This window comes from Hypanus sabinus, chromosome 4 (genome assembly GCF_030144855.1).
Source record: "Hypanus sabinus isolate sHypSab1 chromosome 4, sHypSab1.hap1, whole genome shotgun sequence".
Lineage (NCBI taxonomy): Eukaryota > Metazoa > Chordata > Chondrichthyes > Myliobatiformes > Dasyatidae > Hypanus > Hypanus sabinus.
The window spans coordinates 33,965,724-33,984,708 of NC_082709.1; the positions used below are offsets into that span (position 1 = coordinate 33,965,724).

Consider the following 18,985-nt stretch of genomic DNA (forward strand, 5'->3'; position numbering starts at 1 on the left):
GATTCTATAGTGCAAATTTCCATTACTCAAACAGTTTTCAGGTTCGTCTGTGTCTCATCTGTTCCTTCCCAAGCCTCTGACTTGCTTGTTCACTGTGGCAGTTCTGATGAAGTATTTGAAACACTGATCATCAACACTGCTTGCCTTGCTATGTTTCTAACAATTTTGACTTTTTATCTAGGCAGTAATAAGAACCTGCTTAAAACTGGATCTAGTATAATATAAAGGCTTCTTTCCCTATTCTTGACAAGCAAAAAAAAGCTGAGAAGGAAATTCAGTCCAGCACTGAAACTGAGTGGTGACAAAACTGCATTGTGGCACCTCACAGATGTGATATTTTCCCCAGTCTTCTTAAAGTTGCTTTTATAAACAACTGATTTGACATATGAATAGCAACAATTAAACTATTGCAAATCAAAAGACATGTCATTCAGTTCACTATTTATCTATGCATCATGTCTCCAACTCACCTGATCAACTAGTTTTCTAATAAATGTTTGACAAGGCAATCAGCAGGGAAATAGTCATGTGACAAGATTAACAACCAACCTAATGTACATAGTAGCATATACAGTATACCAGAGAAAGCAAATTTGGCATTGTTTCTTTAAAAGATGATTTAGCTGCTGACAAAGCACTCCATTTACAAGTGGCAGATATTCAACCACAAGTCTCTTTGTCACAGTTCCAGCTGTTCCAAAATCTTTCCACTTTTCTTCAATGTTTGTTTTGCCATCTCCCCAATTTTCACATACTCTCCTGACATGGAATATACTCCTCTATTGTGAACCATTTTTAATCCTGGAACTTCCTACCTAACAAGAGAACTCTACTAGGACAGCAGCAGTTCAAAGACATATATAAATGTAGATCATTCAACCCTCATCCATCACTGATGTTAACGTTATGATTAGCAAAGAAGGGCATCCAGGTCTCTTTCAGTGTCAAAACTTTTCAGTCTCATGCTATTTTTGAACTGTTCTTTTAATTTCTTATACCCAAGTTTTTCCACATTACATACCATTTGCACATTCTCACTTATTTACTGAGCCCATCTATATAACACCAATAATCTACACTCTGGTTCAGTTTTAATGAACAGTTGAGGCTCCAGAACCAATCACAGTGGCCCTGCATTAGCTAGAGTTGCCAAATTCAAGGTGACTTGCTTATTCCTAATATTTTCATAAGCAAATCTTAAATCCATATCAGTTTAATACAACCACTTTTTATTATTATTTAATAACCTCATGGCGTTATGTCAAAGGCACTCCAAAAGGCTCAGCAATTTCTTAAAGATAATTAGAATTGAGCAGTAAATGCTAGTCTAGCCTCTGAAACCCACGTCAAGTACTCACAGATCATGTTAAAATGATTGCAACATAGCATTTTGCTTTGCTCAAAGACTACAGACTTACCCTGGTGATATCACACCACCACAAATGTCATTAACTGCCTGAAGTCAAATCAGTGCTTGGCTAAAAAAAAATCTTGTTACTGATAAGCCTGTAAAATGTCTGAAATGTTCAAGATGTGAGTTTTTGTTTACGTAGAACATAAGCATCAGCAAGACTTTTGTTTGGAACTAGGAAAAATACTAGCCAGGATAAAAGTGACACCTTCCCTGAAAAAGAATGCTTAATAATATTTCCTGCTATTCAAACTAAAAGAAAACTTCAGTTTAATGCTTCAAGACTGTGGCTCAGATAATATCATGCACTCTTAAAACATAGGAAGCACCAGCTAAATTACCTGTAGATCCTGAACATACAATTTTTGATTCAAGTATAAAACTACTGGTCAGCCAAACTTCAGGCATAGGAGAAAAAAAAAATGGGACTTTATTTTAGTACAGCCTATTTCTTGAACTTTTAAGTCACAAGAATAAGAGCTTACAAATTCACTTTCATTTTAGTTGGCATGTTAAAGCATTATACTTCATATCTGATAAGAATGATCAATTCAGAACTGACCTTTCAAAAGATGCTAACTGTGCTGCTGTGAACAAGCCACATACAATGTTTTTGCATATTTGAAAGATTTACAGTCCATTCATATTGACCATCAGATTGAACATATCAGCCTGAAATCAGAGATGCAAAAGCTATTATCTTACACGAGCACTTTTTTTTTTAGGTCTAAGATCCACCATCTGACCCAGCAGTTTGGTCATCCATCATCAGATTCGACTGGATCTGCATTACTGGTCATCTCTCTCTACAACAAAATAGCCCAGTAATTCAGGGTTATCTTGGAGAATGAAGTTAATTCACTGTGACTATTCTCCACTATCAGACATCTCTTAAGATCCCTCACTTCAAAATGTAGGCAACAAACGTACACCTCTTCCACTGAGACTGAACCCCTTTAATCTGTAGTTCAGATCTTTGGGCATTTCCCTTTGCTTATTAAATCCGAGTCATGAATCAAACACGTTGGTTTGTTTTCTTTACAATAATGCCCCTTCTAAGAGGACCACAGTTCACAAATAACTTGATGACCAGGTTCTCCTGACCAGATAATGATAACAGACATTACATTTCCTTCCCATCCCTTTTAAGACCTTCTTCCTCCCAAAGGGCTCCACCAATCCTTCTTCCATTTCTTTTCCCTCTTCAAAGAGAAAGATCTTTTTAATCTCTCAAATGCACATTAGTTTTTTTTTTGCAATATTCAATTTCAATCTTTCAAACCAGAGAGCCAGCCCTGCCATAGCTCTATCAAATGGAGTCACATATGGCATCCGCATTACCCTATGCTTTCTAGTTCTCCTTATGGCTGTTGAAAGGTTACAGACTTCTCCTGTTAAACCTAGCCTCTTGTTACTAGGTTCCATTCTAATCTCCCTCTCAAACTTAGTATCTTGAATCCTATCCTTTTCTGTACAGAGATATGTGGCAAGGATAGATATACACTACTGTAACAAAAGGCGTTCTTGGATTTTAAGCCAGCAACAATAAAGGAAGAGTTAAATATGTGCAAGTCAGGATGCTGTGTAGTTTGAAGGGGAAATTGTGCACGCTGTTCCATGTGCTGACTGTCCTTCTTCACCTAAAGCAAATGCATGAGGCCTCCTGTTAATTATTTAGTCATCCACTACTATTTAGGATTGGGTACAGCATTGACAGTACAGATTTGGAACAACAGGATCTCTTAGCACCATCAATTGTTCAGCACGTACAGAGAATGCTTCAATTGTGACATGCCCCTCGACTTAACCAGGATTAGTCTCCTTGCTTGAAAACTATCAGCAATGCTTAGTCAGAAAATAATAGTTGTCCTTATTCAGTAGGAAGTAGTTCTACAGCATATTTTCTGTTTATTGTCTATCTCAATTTGCTCCTTACAAAAGAAGAAACAAATTACCATATGGGGAGAGGAACATTTCTGTTTAACAACCTCTCGTTAAACTTTTCTCAAGCTTTCACCCAGTTACAACTACTAATTATAACTGACAATTCAATGACAATCTCTGCCATCTTCTTCAGGGATAATGCCTGGGTATATCCCATCCGGTGACATTTATAGTCCTGTTGTCCATCTCTCCTGATTGGCTAGTCCTCATCCAATCAGGTTTCTGCTCTCCCACCTGTTTACAATCAAATTCTAGTTCTTACATAGAGCATGACCTTTGTCTTTGTTAAAATTCTTTTCCTCTAGTGTTACTTCAATGGCTTCCTTTACCAAGCGGTCTCAAAAGCCACTGGTGCAGCACAGTAGTTTTGTGCCATGGTCAATCCTATGGCCATTGCAAATGTGATGTTCTGCCACTACTGATTTCTCCAGGTAGCCGAAATGGATGCACCTCCTGTGCTCCTTGATGTGGATGTCCACTGTGTCCCCCTTCTGGCCAACATATGCCACTCCGCATTCACAGGGAATCCTGTATAAGCCAGCTGTCCTCTGAGGTCATCTCGGACCCGCATAAGCTGTGATTTGAGCTTCCTTATGGACTTATTGATGGTATTAATCTGGTGTTTTTTCAGGATCATGGCATCCTTCCAGAAACCATAATAGCAGTGGGAAGATAGGCAGTAGTGACGGGTTCCTCCTCGTTGTTAGGCTTCCTGGTTTATCCGTTTGGGTTACGTGGAGAAATTGGCAGTAGCAGAACACTGCATTTGCAATGGCCTTAGGATTGACTTCAATGGCACAAAACTACTGTGCAGCGCCAATGGCTTTTGCGACCACCTGGTAAAGGAAGCCACTGAAATAAAATAACAAAGACGAGAGTCTCACTCTAAATAAGAACTGGAATTCGATTGTAAACAAGGTGGGAGAGTGGAAACCAGATTGGATGAGGACTAACCAAACAGGAGGGATGGGATATAGGGATGTATATATATATATATATATATATATATATTCTACTGGACTAGACTTGCCCAGGCATCATCCCAGAGGATGGCAGAATTTGTCATTGAAGTGGTCTGTTATAATCAATAGCCAAACCTGGCTGGTAACCCGAAAAGAGTTTATTCATCATATATGCTGGGAAAGCACTAGATCCTTTTTTTCAAAAAACCTCTCATTAATTATAATAAAAGGATTGGAATCTCTATCTCTGACCAATAGCTAGGCCTATGAATACTACTCTAATACATAACCCCATGGTATCATTTCTGTAAATTGATGAATTTATGTGCAGCCAAATGGCCAACTTTTACATATGTATCCTTTTGTATCAGCTGAAATCCAAATTGAGAAGCCCAAATTTCTTCCATTCAGATATGGCCAAAAGTTCACCTTCTGCTTCTTTTAACAACTACTTCACAAATTACATCCTCGTCCTAATACACCAACTCTTCCGAGTATCGCCTTCTGCCCTATGTATTACTGTCTGACAGTTCTTCAAGACCATTTGCAATTAAATCTTTCACCAATATTTTTGTTACTGTCAGCCTCAAATTCATTGTATTCCCATTCAAATCCTTGTCTTTCTTTTCAGAATTTACCGAAGGCTGAAGGACTAGAATCTGTGCATCTCCTCTCTCTGTTAACCATATCATTCTTGGTTACAAGATCACTTCAGCCTCACAACATGAAATTCATCACTCTTACTAGCTGCAATACCTCCTTTAAGACTACACAAAGCTTACTTAACATTTTGGATGGACATCCAAGAATATTGAGTGGCTCTGCTTATAATAAAAAGAATACATGACTGCACTTTGGGTGTAGGCAATTTTGGCTCATCACAATAAACAATTGTAATTTTATTGGAATGTCAAAACTGTTCAAAATCTACAAGAACTTTTTTTGTAGAGCCTAGTTGGCTACATAGATTCAAATAATCAAATGTGAACTGCTCCGAAATCTTTAAATTTTCCAAAAATCATCTCATTCCTTTGGATTTTACTTCTGTAAATTTCTCTAGACAAAAAATTTAAGAACAGCACAATATTCAAGATATTATGTCTGGTGTGCCACAAGAAGCAGTTCTTGGTCCATTGGTGTTCTCACTCTACATGCTCCCATTTGATTAGATTATTTGAAAACACAAGGTTAATTAGCACAGCTATGCAGGTAACACACAACTGTATTTGTCTATTACACCAGATGACCGAGGCTCTAAACCCACTGGTCCGGTGTCTAATTAGCATTGTAGAATGGATGAGTCTGAATTTCCTTAAAATAAATAAGGAAAAAAAAGAGAAATTTTGGCTATTGGTAGCAATAAAAAAAATGTGAATCTCAGTTATAAATGATCATCTGGCCTTACAAATCAGGCCAGAATCAAAGTACTTAGGCATTATTATTGAACCTGAACTAAACTTCAAATCACGTATTAACCTTATTATTAAGACAGCATTCTATCATTTAAGGAATATTGCAAGCTCGGTTTCTTATAACATCACAAGATGCAGAAAAATTGATACACTCTTGTTTTTAGCAAATTAGATTACTGCCACGCTCTGTTTTCTAGACTGCCTAAAACAGATATAATCTGCTGAAGCTTGTTCAAAATGCAGTAGCAAGAATCTTAACCAAAGAAAAGAAAATCTGAGCACACTTCACTAGTTTTAGCATTACACTGGCTGCCTGTGTCCTTTCTGGATCAATTTTAAAATACTCTTATTTGTATACAAGGCTAATCGAGCTTCTCCATGTTTTATGTCTATCCCCTTACATCCCTAATCCTAATCTTAGATCCATGAATACAGGTTTGCTAAGCGTACAAGAACTGGTGGCGTGGCCTTTTGCTCTTGTGCATCAAAACCTTGGAATACTTAATTGAGATGCGTCAGGCTAAGACTGCTGAAAGCTTCTAAAAAAACTACATTTTCAGATTTGGCCCATTTATAGAATTACTTAATGCCTGTTGATGTTGATTACATTTATGTAATTTGCTATATAGTACTGTGCACATATATATAGCTAGGGTGCCTAGAATTTTGCACAGAATTGTATTTGTCAATGTGCAGCGGACAGCAAGCATGTAAATTTGGCAGAAGCAAATGATGGTGGGAATGGTGAGGGTGGAGCATTGGGGCAAAGAAGGAGCACTGGGGCTGGGGGGACAGTGGCTTGTGTGCAGCCACACTCAATCCTGAGACACCAGGCAACATCATTTGATTCCAAGCAATTGGCTTATTGATTATTGCAGAATTTATCGTAACATTTTCTTCAATCATGATTCCCCTCTCCTGCCCTCTTCCGTCTCTCAGTCCACAGTAGAGACCCATATCAGAGTCCGGTTTATCATCACTCACATGTCATGAAATGCTATTTTGTTGCAGCAGCAGTGCAGTGCAATACATAAAATTACTACAGTACTCTGCAAAGGTCTTAGGCACATACATACTGCTAGGGTGTCAAAGACTTTTGCACAGTCCTGTATTTGGTTGTCTTTTATTTTATATGTTTGCCTTTACTTATGATTGTCTTTTCTTATGATTTTTTAATTTTGTCTTGTATTTTTAGGACAATATTGACTTATCTTTACAATCTATGTAAAGCACTTTGAATCTGCATCTTAATGTATGAAAGGTGCTATGTTCATAAATTTATTATTAATATTTTGAAGCCTTTAACTCTGGTATTAATGGCCACGCATCTTGGTATGCATCTTATATTACATTATAGGTGACAGCATGCAGAAACTTCATAACCTGTTTTACCCAAATGCTTTTCTTCCAAAGCTGCAAAAGAGAAGCTGAAACCTTACCTGATCACTAAGAGTGCACTGCTCTGTGCATATATCTGTAATAAGGTTGCGGGCTTGCTTAGCCATCTCGTCAAGGAACATGTTGCACAGTGAGAGACTACGATCTCCAATGTGATGCCTCTATAAAGTAATGAAAGTTGTGAGTGCCAAATGCATTCAGAATACACATACCCTATGTTGAAAGTCAGTGGCCTTATTCTATATGGGAATTAATGATAGCATCATTTGAAAATATACAAACTCAGTTTAAAAAAAAATACACTGTTTCTTCTATACACTCAAAATCCCTGAGGAAATCAACTGCTTAGCACATACACAATATCTTAGTTTCTGAATCAGAACTGGATCTACAAACTACAGCATAGCCACATTTCTTTTTGACATTGACTGAAACTGAAACTGCAACTGACAAAGTTTCTCCTCAGAAAGTGAACTCTGCAGAGTCCAGTCATTCAGTTAGGTAAAACTGTTGTAAGTCGAACAAGGAACTTTAAATAATCAATTTTTATCTGTTGAAATAAAACAGAGTGATATTGGGGAAATTCACAAAGAGACCAATGCATTAATTCACACAGTAGGCCAAACTACATTAATAAACATGTGGAGTAAACTTGAAGTCAAATTAAGGAAGCAGGCTTTCAGTTATCATTTGCTGACTGGTGCTTACGCTTCTTTCCAGCAAGATAATAGGTAATGCTGAATATAATTAATCATTTACACTGTACACTTTATCAAATAGTAAATTAAAACTTCTAAAATTCTTGTGTGAAGAATGTGTTGACTCGAGGCTTTGTACATATAGAGCAAAGACTTTAATCTTGGTAACCAGTTAAAATTACTTGGCAATTTCATGCATCAATATATCAAACAAGAAGCCCAATCAAAATAGCAAACACAAACACAGATTGTTGACAAGAAATATGAACAAGTCACTAACTGCATGAATTAAGCAGCATTTGAAATGTAAAACTTCTGAAACAATCGCTATCTATAATTGTAGCAAACAGTTCCATCTAAACTACCAGTGCCAAATTCCGATTTAATTTTTAGTTTGCTTAAGATGACAACTTTCATGAAACAAGCCTTACTCTTTTCTGTGCAGGTAAATTCTTAACCCAAGATCTTTGTGCCAACCTCTGAATCAGAATTAGGTTTATTATCACTGACATACAGTACATTGTGAAATTTTGTTTTGTGGCAAGCGCATAAAAATTACAATATATATGACAGAGAGAGATAGGCAGACAGATGAATAATGAGATAGTGTTCATGGACCATTTAGAAATATGATGGTGGATGGAAGCTTCTACCCTGGAAGGAAGCTGTTCTTAAAGTGTTGAATGTGCATCTTCAGATTCCCTTACCTCCTCCCTGATGGTAGTAAATGAGAAGAAGGAATATCCTGGGCGGTGAGGGTCTTTTATGCTGGATACTGCCTTTTGAAGATATCCTGCATGGAGGGGAGGCTTGTTTTTGTCATGGAGCTAACTGAGTGTACAACCCTCTGCAGCCACTTTTGGTTCTGTGCCTGAACACCAGTGATGCAACCAGACCGACACTCTCCACAGTACACCTGTAGAAATTTGTTCAGGGTCTTGGGTAATATACTTAATGTCCTCAAACTCCTAATGAAATGGCGTGCCAGTGGCATGCCATCCTTGCGATTGCAACGATGATTCCCTCAGATTACTGAATTCTAATTGGAAGATAACAGAGGCCACAAATGTACATAGAAGAGTACAGCGCAGGGACAGGCCATTCAGCCCACAAGGTTGTGCCGAACCCACTAAAAAACAAATCAGAAAGACCCAAACACTAACCCTCCCACCTACATCATGCCCATAACCCTCTATTATCAGACTGGAGTTGTATCACCACCCACAGCTCCAATCTGTTAATTAAATTTGCCGACAACACTATATTGATTGGCCTTATCTCTAACAATAACTGGGTGGCCTACAGTCAGGAAGTCATCTCTCTGACACAGTGGTGTCAAGAAAACAACTTCTCCCTCAATGTCGCAAAAACAAAGGAGCTGGTTGTGGATTACAGGAGGAATGGAGATGGGCTAACCCCCATTATCAATGGATCTGGGGTTGAGAAGGCAAACAGCTTTGTTCCTCAGCATCCACATCACAGGGGTCCTCATGTGGTCTGTAAATACCGGCTGTGTGGTAAAAAAGGCACAACAGTATAGCTGTATTCCACTTGAAAAAGTTACTTATAATTTAAGAGATAAATATGAAACATTTTTGAAAATTTGGCACCCTTATTTACAAAAGACAGGATTAAATATATAGGTGCTCCGAAGATGAAATAATTGGTTATTTGGGGAAAGAAATAAATATATATACTAAAGTTATTACAAACTCCATGGAGCATGTGGGGATCTCCCAATATCCAGGCACTCTTTCTTTCTTTCTTTTTTTCTATAGGGATGCCAGGGGGAGGGGTTAAGGGGAGGGGGGATGGGTAATATACAATATACTTTTTTTTTCATACTTTTATTTTGTAAATAAAATAAATGAAATAAAATAAAAAAAAGTTAAAAAAATAAAAAAAATAGTGCCTCTTTCACCTCAGACGGTTGAGGAAGTTTGGTATAGGACCCCAAATCCTAAGAACTTTCCACAGGGGCACAATTGAGAGCACCCTGACTGGCTGCATCACTGCCTGGTATGGGAACCATACCTCCCTTAATCACAGGACTCAGCAGAGAGTGATGCAGATAATCCAGTTCATCTGTAGTTGTGAACTTCCCATGATTCGACATTTACAAGGATAGGTGTGTAAAAACAGCCGAAAGGATCATTGGGGACCCGATCACCCCAACCACAATCTATTCCAGCTGCTACCATCTGGGAAGCGGTACTGCAGCATAAAAGCCAGGACCAACAGGCCCTGGGACAGCTTCTTTCTCCAGGCCATCAGACGAATGAACTCACGCTGATTTGACTGTACTTTTATATTACATTGATTGTTCCATTTATTATAAATTGCCATAACTGCAGATTTAGATGGAGACGTAAAGATTTTTGCTCCTCATGTATGTGAAGGATGTAAGAAATAGTCAATTCATTCATATCTTCCTTACATCCACGTGTCTGTCTCTTAAAGCCTCCAACGTATTTACTTCTGCCACCATACCAGATAGTGCAATCCAAGCATCCACGACTCTCATGTTAAAAAAAACTTACATCCCCCTTGAATCTACCCCCTCACCTTAAATGCATGCCCTCTGGTAGTAGATACTTCAACGCTGAGAAACAGATACTTTCTGACCACTATCTATGCCCCTTAATCTTGTAAACCTCTTAGCAAATCTCCCTTCAGCCTCTGGCGCTCCAGAGAAAACAACCCAAGTTTATTCAGCCTCTCGTGATAACACATGCACTCTAAATGACGCAGCCTCTTCTGCACTCTCCTAAGCCTCAACTTCCTTCCTATCCTATAGCAAGAGGGGCAGCCAGAACTGTATGCAATAGTCCAGATGGGGCCGGACCAGTTTCATGAAGTTGCAACATAACCTCCTGACTTTTGAACTCAATGCCTAGACTAATAAAAGCAAGCAAGCATTCCATAAGTCTTATTTAACCATCTTATCGATCTATATATTCTACTTTCAAGGAACTATGAACTTGGAATCCAAGATATCTCTGATCAGCAACACTGTTAAGGTCCTTGCCCTTAATGGTGTAGTGTCTCCTTGCATGTGCTCTACCGAGGTGCAACACCTCATATTTATCTGAGCTAAACTCCTTCTGCTATTTCTCAGCCCATATCTACAATTGATCTATATTGTATTCTTCACCAGTCTTTGACACCACCCACAACTCCATCTCGAATAAGTCCCTTTAACCACTATCCTGTCTTCTATGCGCAAGCTAGTTCAAACAGCCAATTTGCTGCAAACCCCATGCATCTTAATCTTCTGGATTAGCCTCCCATGAGGGACTTTGGCAAACATCTTACTAAAATCCATGCAGACAATATCCACTGCCCTACCTTCAATATCTCTAATCACCTTATCAAAGGACACAATACTTGGTAAGACATGACTTGCACAGCACAAAGCCATACTGGCTCTCCCTAATTAGGCTAAGGGTTTCCAAATTCTCATACATCCTAACCCTAAGAATTTTCCCCAGCAATTTCCTTACAACTGACATGAGACTCACTGATCCATAGTTCCCATGATTTTATCTTTTTCCCTTTTTAAATAGAGATACAAAATTAGCCACTTGCCAGACCTCTGGAATCTCGCTGTGGCCAGAGAGGACACAAAGATACTGGGCAAGACTCAGCAATCTCGTCTCTTGCCTTCTTCAAAAACCTGAGGTAAATTCCATCAGGTCCTGGGACTTATCCACCTTAATACTCATTAGCAGGCTGAACATTTCCTCCTTCTTGACCTCCAAAAGCTGTAATGTATGTATATGCTCAGCATTGATCTCTTGCGTCTCCATACCCTTTTCCTTGGTAAATACTGAAGCAAAGTACTCGTTAAGTACCCCACTCACATTCTCTGCAAGCAAGTATTCCTCCTTTTATCCTCGAGTGGTCCCCCCCTCTCCTTAGTTATCCTCTTACTCTTGATGCATGTATAGAATGCCTTGGGATATACGTTAATCCTACTTGCTAATGACTTTTCATGGCCCCTCCTGGCTTTCCTAATTCCCTTTAGTTCTTTTCTGGCTTCTTTATACTCCTTACTTGCCTCATTTGATCCTAGCTTCCGAAGCTTTATGCTTTTCCTTTTTCACCTTGAGTAAATTCCTCATCTCTTTGGGCATACAAGGTTCTCTTATCTTTCTATCCTCGTCCTTCCTTCTAACAAGAAGATACCTTTCCTTTTTTCTGTGCAATTGATCTTTAAGCACCCTCCACGCATCTGATGTGGACTTGATGTGCCAGAAAAAAGGTGCTCCCAATTAACTCATCTTAGCTCCTGCCTACTGTCCTTGTAATTTGCCCTACTCCAATTTAAACCTCTCGCACAAGGACCATACCTATAGCAATCCAGAAAGTTAAGGAGTTGTGGTCACTTTTCCTTCACTGTTCACCCACTGAAAGATCAGACCCCTGGCCAGGCTCAATACCCAACAGGAGGTCCAGTATGGCCCCTCGTCGACATTATGATTTAATAAAACTTCTTGGATGCAATTAAATTCAGCCCCATCTAAACCCTTTCAGCAAAGGAAGTCCAGTTTATATTAGGAAAGTTGAAATCCCCCATGAGAACAACCCTATTATTTACTTATTATTATTAATATTTTTAAAAACATATTTCCTTAATCTGAAACATGAGGCAATCTGCAGATGCTGGAAATTCAAGCAACACACACAAAATGCTGGTGGAACACAGCAGGCCAGGCAGCATCTATAGGGAGAAGTACAGTCGACGTTTCAACCGAGACCCTTCATCAGGACTAACTCTTCTTTCAGTTAGTCCTGACGAAGGGTCTCGGCCCTAAATGTTGACTGTACAACTTCCTATAGATGCTGCCTGGCCTGCTGCGTCCTACCAGCACTTTGTGTGTGTTCCTTAATCTGATATCTGTTCCTGAACATCACTGTGGCTATTAGGGGTCTGTAGTAAAACTCCATCAGTGTGATTGAACCTTTCCTATTCCCGAGTTCTACCCAAATATACTCAATGTCTGACCCTTCCATTATGTCTCCTCTGAGTGAAGCTGTGATATTGTCCCTGATTGTAGTGCAACTCCATCTCCTCATTTACCTCCTCTAAAACTTCGAAGACCTCTTACATTAATCAGCCATTCCTGTCCCTCTCTCAACCAAGTTTCAGCAATGGTTACAACATAATAGTTCCATGTACTGATCCATGCACTAAATTCATCACCCTTACCCATAATACTCTAAGCATTAAAAAAGACACACTTCAAACTATCCGACCTATAATACTTGTTATTTTGATTTTGCCTTTCAATACCTTCCCTGACTTCTATCTTCCGGTCCGATCCTTCCCTTACTGACCTGGTGTTCAGGTTCCCTGCAAAACTAGTTTAAACTCACCCAAGTAGCATCAGCAAAGCTCGCAGCCAGGATATGGGTCCCCTCCAGCTCAGTTGCAACTTGTCCCTCTTGTATAGGTCACCCCTTCCCCAGAAAAGGTTCCAATGATCCAAGAACTTGAAACCACGTCTCCTGCACCATCTCCGCAGCCACTCAATTATCCATGCTATCACCCCATTCCTACCTGCACTAATGCAACAAGTTCTTGTCTGACCATTCCGAGAATTAAGAAAACTAATATTGTGAGAACAAGTGGAACATTGTTGATTTTTCACCTGCTTTCTGAATGGCGAACCAAACATATGATCTCATGTTCAATACAAGATAGCTTCTATATAGAATCAAGGGCAAATCTCTTCATTCGTGTTAACTGATGTAGGAATTCTTACAGCATTGCTTAATTATTTTAGCAATAACTTTGGCATGCTCTGCTGTCTGGGATTTACAAATCAATCCACAAGCTTCAGTTCCAACAGAAAATGTAGAAATACTGTGGAAAGTGAAACAGAGTTAACAGCTTGGGCTGAAGACCTGTTTTTCTTCCTAATGATGCAGTCTATCTTGATGTATATTTATAACATATTTTGGTTTTATTTTAGACTTACAGTATTTGCAGTTTTAATGATTTTGTCTTAGTTCTAAGCCTGCTGAAGGCATCTTCTTTGAAAGCAAGCTCTCTGTAGTGGAGAACTTAGGAGATCCAGTCTTATTACTAACAAAAATGATGGAAGAGGTTACAGGATACCGTGGAGTGTTACACTGTGATTACTACTTGAGGCAAAAAGATTTATTTTGTCTGAACATGAGATTTCATGAATTACAACTTACAATTAAATCATACAAGTTCTTAATGAATTCCAGCTGCTTGGCTTTACTTATAGATTCCAGACTTAAAGCACAATCATTCAGATATATTAAAACTTTGTGATGCATTTTGACCACAGAAAATGTTTGCAAATGGTTTACATGTTGAGAATACACGTTATATTGTCCCTGAACCCATAAAAACTTCCTTGCCGATCTCAGTAAGATTATTCTGTTCAATCCTTATTCTTGCATCCTCCACTCCAGTCTCAGCATCATACATCTGAAAATTAAATAAATCTGATACTGTTCACAGTTAGACTACCAGTGCTGACCTCCCCCACTTACATTGACTAGCTATAAGTTCTGATCCTTTAGCGGCACCTAAACTGTATTGCAAATTAACAATGCAGAAGATATTCATTTACAAATCTTTCTTGAGTCTTAACACTTCCAGGTTTCTCCAGACCTCCAACAGTGGTCTACTTTTCATGGTGCACTGCATGACTTTTTCCACCATCCTGGAGGTCCCTCTCATACTTAAAAATTCTCCCAGAGGTCTTTTTCTTAAAATCTCACTTTTGGCTTTTCCTAATCTCACTTTATTGTGTGCTTCTCAAATATTGGACAAAGTACTTGTAGAATTCTAATAAGTGTTTCTCAAATGTAAGCTGTTCCCCAATCAGTTTGAAATTGGACACAGAGTTAAAATTAAACTATAAAATGAAAAGCACATCCCTCTGCTTGTAAAGTTTCAATATGTGAAATTCTCCACAATAAAAGTTTTGGTACATAACCATCAACTTAAGGCTTCTCCTGAGTAGTTGCTGCATTGTGGCAAAATATTGCTGCTTAGATGAAGCAGTGTTTAATCTTCCCTGTTGTTTTAAAGCCACTGCTCAGGTACTTACTGTCTGACTGAAAGCAATCATAACTGCTGTGTCAGCCCCTTAAGGGATAAACCTCCTGACAGAAGAAATTTTAGTTTTTAAAAATTATGTTCCATCTGTAATAAAATGTAATGAAAAAAAGCGCGAAGCAATTTATCCTTTTGCTGTTCACTTCGACATCTTTACTGAATTATCTAAGCCACTTTGACCATCTTCAAATTTTGAGAAGGACTCTAATATTAGACCTCCCTTCTGTTGAATCTTGCAAACTATCAGATACAAAGGAAAGTACTCTTTGAAATGAACATATATAGTTGTGACTAATCCAAGCAATTTGTCTGCCTGAAGAGATAATGGACCCAACCTAATATACCCTAAAATTATGATATTTTCAAAATCAGATGCCTCTTCATAAAATGAAGACGGCATCGCTCAGATGTATAGAAGGCTCATTTAATTTGTGAAATTTCTTTGTGTTAAAAACTTAGACAGACAGCCATCAAGTTAAAGCTCCAAAGAATCAATACTGTAACTACTGATACAGAACTCCAGTAAAAAGCCTCAGGGTGTGGATGGAACTTCGAGCTCGAGTCCAGTGCTTACAGTGCATCTGCCTATTATCATGGAGTAGTGACTGAGTGACAGCCACTCAATACAAAAAAGTTAACTTCATTGTCAAACTGTTTATAAGTAGTCTTATTTATCAAACTTTTAGGAATTCCTCCAGCACCCTATCAAAGACAACTGTCAATTGATTATTAATACATGGGGTTAACTTTCATGTAAACATTTGACTATCCTAGCAAAAAACATCAATAGTGACTACAAGTATAACAACACCATTCCATGACGCAGTAAGATACAACTCACTGCTGCTGGATGCTCCAGCTGACATGGGTTGTTATCTTGGGGCACTGGTTGATGTGAGAAAAGGGTCATGCTATTTTCTGGCAAACGATTATAACTGGCAAACAAAATGTATTGGGGTTGGGTTCATTGGAAGTGTTGATCAAATAAATGCCTTCATGTGTCTGGAACAAATGTCAACATTTCCCAATCACTAGCTTCATGTACAATGGATTTCCTGTATGCGAAAATTATAAGCATCAGGAATGTTTAAATTAGTGGTCACTAACCTTTTTAAGCCCAAGATTCCCTACCTCGGCCTTAGTGAAAGGTAAGATTGACCTACTAAATCGTTCAGAGAAAAAACAGCTCAGATTTTACTTCCAACTTGAGGCCCTTTATTTGGGCTAATTGTATTTTAATTACATAAAATGCTTGTCAAACTTTCAAATTAATTTAACCAAAAAAAACACAGTAACCAGCATATCAAATAGGCCATAATGGCATCGAGCTCATCCAATAACACCTTGAACAAGCGGTGCTGAAGCGTTTTTGCTTGAATCAAGTTTATCAGTTTGACCACCAGTGTCATTACATGAGAAAAGTCCACGACCTTCCCAGCCAAAGGCTGCTGATGAATCACACAATGATAATCCAGGAAGTCGGGAAAATCAGGGTCATTACAGCACAAGGCTATAAAAACCAACGTGCACCCCGTGCACTGCTGGGGCCCCATCAGTAGTAATTGCCACCAGTTTATGAGTGGGGATGTCATTTTCACGACTTTTTAAACTCATTTAAATATCCTCACCTCTCGTTCTCTCCTTTAAGTGCAAAAGAGTGAGGAAGTCCTCCTTTGTAGTAAAATCCTGGAAAAGCATTCTGACAAATACAACAAGTTGTGCTGTTTGCATTATATCCAGGGATTCAACAAACTGTCGTGAAAAATATTCACAGAGTGACAAGTCTTTAAACACTTGTCGATCCATGTCCTCTGAGCAGCATGTTTGCTTGGCCTTCAACCCTGATTTCAGCTCCTCAACTTTCCTGGTATTGGTAAACTTACTGAGACACTAGTATAAGTTTCAGAGGTACAAAGCAACAACACCACTGTTTTTGTTTCTCATTTCTTGTACACTTGGGGAATGTTGGAATTTAAAGGGGGAGAAGGGTTGTAATATGAGTATTATAAAGATAAGTTAATACCATTTAGGATCATGGTAATATAGAAATACTCCCGCTACAGAAACCGTTTGTAAAGAGAGATTGTTTCCGGGGTTGAACGGTTTTCCTTCCAGTCTTTTCTGCCCGGTGCGCATTAGTGAAAACCTCTGTATGCGAATATCGTTTTACCGTCCTAGATAAAGTTGTTCCTTTTGGGCATGAAATTGTCAAGTGGTCTTTTTTCAAAGTAGAGGTTACTACATATTTGCATCAAAAGGTGTATCAGGCATAATGTATTTGTGTATTTATTTTGCGTTTTTTCCCCCTCGGGATTTACTGGGAAAGTCTCAAAGATCGATTGATCGATCGCAATCAGCTGGTTGGCGACCAGTAGTTTAAACGGTATGACAAGGAACTCTGATTAATTTTAAAAAATCATTTTTCTAATATTCTCAGCAAAAGTTTAATACAATCTTTATTTTGATAAGTAAAAGATATGACTAACAATTTCATAGGATTGGTTTACTTAAACGATTGATTTCCACTGGTCATTACTCTTCATACCAAGAGAGGGAACTTCATTTTGGATTCAGAGTATGAATTATGCTGTTGCTATTTAGAAATGGTAGCAATGAATCCAGGCTTAATGCAAATAGAGTTAGAAAAATAAAGTATCTGCACGAAGATAAATTTCTGTCTAACAAACTAACGTGCCACCATATCCACCTCTCACTCAAAGTCAGCAAGACCAAGGAGCTGATTATTGATTTCAGGAGAAAAAAGGGTCCAGAGCAATCCTCATCAGGGGATCAGAGGTGGAGAAGGTGAGTAACTTTAAATTCCTTGATGTCATCACTTCTGAGGATCTGCCCTGAGTCCACCACACAAGTGCAATTACAAAGAAAGCATGGCAGCGCCTCTACTTCTTTAGAAGTTTGCGAAGATTTGGCATAACATCTAAAACTTTGACAAACCTCTGTAGATGTGTTGTATTGACTGGCTACATCACAACCTGATATGGAAACACTAATGCCCGTGAACAGAAAATCCTACAAAAATTAATGGACATGGCCCCGGTCCTTCACTAAAAAAGCATTCCCCACCATTGAGCTCACTTACACGGAGCACTGTTACAGGAAAGCCGCATCCATCAGCAAGGATCCACATCACCCAGACCATGCACTCTTCTCACTGCTGCCTTCAGGTACAAGCTACAGTTGCCTCAGGACTCATATCACCAGCTTCAGGAACAGTCAATACCACTCAAACATCAGGTTCGTGAACCAGATGGGATAACTTCACTCGCCCTCATCACTGAACTGATGACTCACTTTCAGAGTTTCATCATCTCATGTTCTCAATATTCATTGCTTATTTGTTGTTGTTATTATTCTTTTTCTTGTGTATTTGCACAACTGGTTATTTATCCATCCTTTTGGGTACGATCTTTTAACAATTCTGTAGTGTTTCTTAGATTTACTGTGTATGCCTGCAAGAAAATGAATCTCAGGGTTGTATATCATCACATATACAATGGCATGCAAAAGTCTGGGCACCCTGGTCAAAATTTCTGTTACTGTGAATAGCTAAGTGAGTAAAAGATGACCTGATTTCCAAACGGCATAAAGTTAAAGACGACACATTTCTTTAATATTTTAAGCAAGATTATTTTTCTATTTTCATCCTTTACAGTTTCAAAATAACAAAAAAGGAAAAGGGCCCGAAGCAAAAGTTTGGGCACCCTGCATGGTCAGTACTTAGTAACACCCCCTTGGAAAAGTATCACAGCTTGTAAACACTTTCTGTAGCCAACTAAGAGTCTTTCAATTCTTGTTTGGGGGATTTTTGCCCATTCTTCCTTGCAAAAGGATTCTAGTTCTGTGAGATTCTTGGGCTGCCTTGCATGCACTGCTCTTTTGAGGTCTATCCACAGATTTTCAATGATGTTTCAGTCAGGGGACTGTGAGGACCATGGCAAAACCTTCAGCTTACGCCTCTTGAGGTAGTCCATTGTGGATTTTGAGGTGCGTTTAGGATCATTATCCTGTTGTAGAAACCATCTTCTTTTCACCTTCAG

General features: G+C 38.7%; 1 protein-coding gene across 2 annotated transcripts in view; it reads right to left on the reverse strand.

Moving 5' to 3' along the window:
* Positions 1–18,985, reverse strand: part of nckap1 (NCK-associated protein 1) — a 161,459-nt gene that overhangs the window by 71,462 nt on the left and 71,012 nt on the right. For both annotated transcript variants that reach the window (XM_059966809.1, XM_059966808.1), the window contains exon 18: positions 7,169–7,288. In XM_059966809.1, coding sequence (XP_059822792.1) covers positions 7,169–7,288 — 120 coding nt within the window. The remainder of the gene's footprint in view (positions 1–7,168; positions 7,289–18,985) is intronic.